Here is a 5,284-nt window from a genome sequence, read left to right as displayed (position 1 = left end):
GTCTGATAAATGGAATGATTTTTATTTACTTATTTATTTATTTTTATGATCTAGGTGAAAGTTTACAGAGCAAATTCATTTTCCATACAGCAGTCTCATGACATTGACTGCAATTCCCCACAGTGTGACAGCTCTCTTCCCACTTCCTCTCTCTGGTTACCTCTTCCCTGTGTCCCTCCCTCCCATGCACTCCCACCCCCTGACCTGTCTCCTTGTGCATACACTGCCATTCTGTTCTCCCATGCTTAATCACTCCAAGTAGTATATCTACCTGATGTAAATGTTCACTGCACGTGCCTGTCTATTGTTTGGCTGGAAGCCACACAAGTCAGTTTAATTCAGACCTGAAGGGTAACTAGGGGCTATAATCTCACCTAGTGAGATTATATTCACCTAGTGAATAGTATTTCCAGATCTCTGCCTCAGATACTCTAATTCAATAGTCTGGGTGAGGATGGGGTGGGGCTGGGGTGCTGAATTACCAGCCTCCCAGATAATTCAATTGAGATATTGTCTGACCTGTGGAATTAATGGAAGACCACCCAAATGAGAACAAACAGAGGCTACTTATTCAGAGCTCACTACAGCAAAGGAGTCAGCCTTTGGCAGAGGCTCAAAGGCAGGCAGGGAAGTAGGAAAGCTTTATAGTGAAAAAAAAGAGAGAGAAGGCCTCAGGTATTCTCTGATTGGAGGTTGACCTGGGAAAGATGGAAGCGATTGATGATTTGTTCAGGGAGCATATTTGGCTTTTTCTGGTTGGTCCTGAGTTGGAAGTAGAGGGTAAAAACAGGAAAGTTGGTGGTCATTGACCAAATCCTGGTTGTTCCCGTCTGATTACTGCAAAAGTTGTGGTTTGGCTTACTGGACTTATGTGTTTCAGAGTTCTATTGGTCATATATGATCTGTCCATTGTCCATTTTTATATTCCAGAGACTATACCATGAGAAACACATTGGGCGTCTCTGGTGGTGATTTCATCCTATAGTCTTTCCTCCCTTAAAGTGGTTAGACTCTAAGTCCCATGAGAGAGCTATGGACCATCTCTCACCACTCTATTACCAGTGCAGTTGGGCAGTCAGAAGGCGATCAAGAAAATCTTGCTAATGAATGAATGATAAATGAACATATTTGATACTGGTTTTTGTTAGAATAAGGAGCTCTGGTGGTGTGGTTAAGGCATTTGGATGCTAACCCAAAAGTCCATGGTTGGAATCCACTAGCCCTCTGTGGAAGAAGGATGAGGCAGTCTGCTTCTGTAAAGATATACAGCCTTGTAAACCCAATGGGGGTTGCTATGAGTTTGAATAGACTCAATGGCAGTGAGTTCGGTTTGGCTTTGTTGGAATAAGAAAATGAACTTTCTGGTATAGCACATTGAGCAATTTCATCTGGGAGTTGTGGTAGCGTAGTGCCTAAGGCACTTGACTGCTAGAAGGCTGGCGGTTCAAACCTACCAGCCACTCCTTGGAAGGAAGATGGGCAATCTACTTCCGTAGTGATACTGCCTCGGAAACCCAAGGTGGGGTCGCTATGAGTTGGGTCCGACTGGACGGCACATAACAACAGCAGACTGGCCATCACCCGGAAGAAAAGCTAGAGGCTGTTCCTTCCAGCTACTCAGCTCTAAATCTAAGTAACCTGAATCCTAGCATAGCAGGACTCGGCCAGGGCCCTGGCTGGCCCCAGTTTTTCTCAAAGCTTCCAGGTTAACCCACTGTGTACCAATCAGCCCCTGATTGTTCTGCAGGGGTAACATGGGGTTCCTGGAAAAGCTTCAGCTACTTGGCATTTTGAAGGCAACATCAACCCTAGACCTTTAGTTTTGCTGCATTCTCTCCACCATTTCCCCTCTGCCTGTCCACCCACCATTAGGGTCAGGGTTGGTGAAAGCAACAGACAGGAGGGTCTCCTCACTCCCACTTTCATGGCCTTAAATCATGATTTACAATTTCTCTAAGAGAGAAAAAGCATAAGTGTGTATTATATGCGTGTGTGTGTGTGTGAGAGAGAGAGAGAGAGAGAGCGAGAGAGAGAGAGAGAGAGAGAGAGAGATCCAGAGATTGAGTACAAAGCTAGCAGCGCGGTTGACCACCTTGTGGAAGCCGTCCCACCTGCTGCTGGGGAGAACCACCTGGGAGGGGCCGCAGCCGCGCTCCTGACCGCCCTGCCCCGCCCGCAGCGCAACCAGGCGACGGGAGAGTTCCCGCGAGTGGCCCGGCTCCCAGGGCGCGTGGGGAGCTGTTCAATTGGAGCGGGGGAGAAGTCGGGGCACCAAAATAGGAGCCGCTTGTGGGCTGGAGCAGCACTAGCAGGCAGCCTCCGCCGCGCCTCTTCCAAAGATGGTCAGAGGGTCCGGAGGCGCCTCCGCCCCCGCCCGTCACTAGCCCGCCGGCAAGCACCGCGTCCCGGAGCCGCCGCCGGAGGTAGGTGCGGAGCGGTACCGCCGCCCGAGGCTAGCGGGCGGTGAGCGAGTAGGGCTGGTTCAATAGACAGAGGCAGCGCCGCCTCCCTAGCCCGCCCGCCTGGCGCCCTGCGGCAGAAGCGCGGAGACAATGGCCGAGTGGGCGCCGGGCCGGGCCGCGTGCGGCGCGTGGGGCCACCCGCTGCACCCTCCCCACACCTGTGCGGGAGTCCCAGGCAGAGGGGCGCCGGCACCCGGCTCAGCGCGGCGCTCTTGAGCCGAGCACCCCCCGCCAGGCCTCGGGGCGGAGCAGTCTCCCGGCGGGAACGTGGGCCCCAGGGCCCCGCGCCGGGAAACCCTTGCAGCAGCCGCGGGGGAGGGGGCGCGGGTCTGGAGCGGCTGCGGCCGCGGCCGGGCCATTTTCTTTTCTCTTCTTCCTTGGAAAAAAAAGGCACAAGATTTCCCTTTTCCTAGATTTCTTCTTGTCTGATCATATTTCGATCATCCCTTTCTTGGCATCTCTGTGATTTGAAAGGGAGACGGAGCTAGAGGGAAAGGTTGAATTGGGGTCGTGACGAATTGTCCAAAGTCCGGCCTCTTGGGTGTGGGGGGACCCCTTAGGCACTTGGTTTGCCCACTGTGGAATCTCTTTTCGGACTGCCATCCCAGGGTAGATTACGGAAATGGGGTAGCAAATCAATATTTCTTCTCAAAAAACAACTATAAATCCAAAGGGCCTCATTTCAGGTTCTAAGCAACCCCGGATTTAAATTGATCATCGTATCATTACAAACAGTGCATCCATATTTTGCATTGTTACTTTGAATGCTGAACTCTGTCAAGTTTTGGAGTATATCCGATGCTAATCAATCACAATGATTGGAGTATTTAGTACTGATTAGAAATAATACAAAATTAAGAACATATATCGTTTTATATTTATTGCAGCCATGTCTCTAAAAGGACAAGAAGATTATATTTATCTTTTCAAGGATTCATCACATCCAGTGGATTTGCTGGATGCATTCAGAACCTTTTACTTGGATGGATTATTTACTGATATTACCCTTCAGTGCCCTTCAGGGATAATCTTCCATTGTCACCGAGCCGTTTTAGCTGCTTGCAGCAATTATTTTAAGGCGATGTTTACAGCTGACATGAAAGAAAAATTTAAAAATAAAATAAAACTCTCTGGCATCCACCATGATATTCTGGAAGGCCTTGTAAATTATGCCTACACTTCCCAAATTGAAATAACTAAAAGAAATGTTCAGAGCCTGCTTGAAGCAGCCGATCTGTTACAGTTCATTTCAGTAAAGAAGGCTTGTGAGCAGTTTTTGGTAAGGCACCTGGATATTGATAATTGTATTGGAATGCACTCCTTTGCAGAATTTCATGTGTGTCCAGAACTAGAGAAGGAATCACGAAGAATTCTGTGTTCAAGGTTTAAGGAAGTATGGCAACAAGAAGAATTTCTGGAAATCAGCCTTGAGAAGTTTCTCTTTATCTTGTCCAGAAAGAATCTCAGTGTTTGGAAAGAAGAAGCTATTATAGAGCCAGTTATTAAATGGACTGCTCATGATGTAGAAAATCGAATTGAATGCCTATGTAATCTACTAAACTATGTCAACATAGATATAGACCCAGTGTATTTAAAAACAGCTTTAGGCCTACAAAGAAGCTGCCTACTAACAGAAAACAAAATTAGATCTCTAATATACAATTCTTTGAATCCTATGCATAAAGAAATTTCCCAGAGGTCCACAGCCACCATGTATATCGTTGGAGGCTATTACTGGCATCCTCTCTCAGAGGTTCACATATGGGATCCTTTGACAAATGTTTGGATTCAAGGAGCAGAAATACCAGATTATACTAGGGAGAGCTATGGTGTTACATGTTTGGGACCCAACATTTATGTAACTGGGGGTTACAGGACGGATAATATAGAAGCTCTTGACACAGTGTGGATCTATAACAGTGAAAGTGATGAATGGACGGAAGGTTTGCCAATGCTCAATGCCAGGTATTACCACTGTGCAGTCACCTTGGGTGGCTGTGTTTATGCTTTAGGGGGTTACAGAAAAGGAGCTCCAGCAGAAGAAGCTGAGTTCTACGATCCATTAAAAGAGAGATGGATTCCTATTGCAAACATGATTAAAGGTAAGGGCAGATTATGTTAATTCTGTATTTTTAGATATTTGGCATTAGGCTAGGTCTCACTTCTCTTGCAGTAACTTTAAAAAAAGAATTTATCATTTTGGAATGCTATCTAGGAGCTCTGTGGGCTACACAAATAATGTTGCACAGGATGTTCAAGTAACAACAGCATAGCAGAGTCCCCAACTTTTCTGAGAGTCATGTGTTTATAATACAGTTCACATGTTAGAAAAAGAAATCTCACTGATTGATGTGTGTGTGTGTGTGTGTGTTGGAGCTCCGGTGACATAGTGCTTAAGGTATTTGACTGCTAACCAGAAGATTGGTGGTTCAAACCCACCAGCCATTCCACAGAAGGAAGACTGGACGTTCTACTTCCATTAAGATTTACTGCCTCAGAAACCCAAAGGGAGTTGCTATGAGTCAGAATTGACTCAATGGCAGTGAATTTTTTTGGGGGGGATGTGTGTGTGTGTGTATGTGTGTGTTTATATTTATATATATATAGGAGCTCTGGTAGCTGTGGTAGCATAGTGCCTAAGGCACTTTACTGCTAACCAGAAGGCTGGCAGTTCAAACCCACCAGCCACTCCTCAGAAGGAAAGATTGGGCAATCTACTTCCATAGTGATACCTCCTCAGAGACCCAAGGAGGGATTGCTATGAGTCAAGTCTGACTCAGTGGCAAACAACAACATACATACATATATATATATATTTTTTT

At 46.6% G+C, this 5,284-nt stretch overlaps 1 protein-coding gene across 1 annotated transcript in view; it reads left to right on the top strand.

The window, feature by feature from the left end:
- Positions 1-3,351: 3,351 nt before the first annotated feature.
- The window catches only part of LOC103200620 (kelch-like protein 23), an 18,525-nt gene continuing 16,592 nt past the window's right edge, over positions 3,352-5,284 (top strand). The window contains exon 1 of the mRNA XM_007945191.1: positions 3,352-4,564. Coding sequence (XP_007943382.1) covers positions 3,352-4,564 — 1,213 coding nt within the window. The remainder of the gene's footprint in view (positions 4,565-5,284) is intronic.

This window comes from Orycteropus afer, unplaced genomic scaffold, assembly GCF_000298275.1.
Source record: "Orycteropus afer afer isolate SDZICR_OR568_19922 unplaced genomic scaffold, OryAfe1.0 scaffold00001, whole genome shotgun sequence".
Taxonomy (NCBI): domain Eukaryota; kingdom Metazoa; phylum Chordata; class Mammalia; order Tubulidentata; family Orycteropodidae; genus Orycteropus; species Orycteropus afer.
This window is presented reverse-complemented; position numbering and strand designations above follow the sequence as displayed.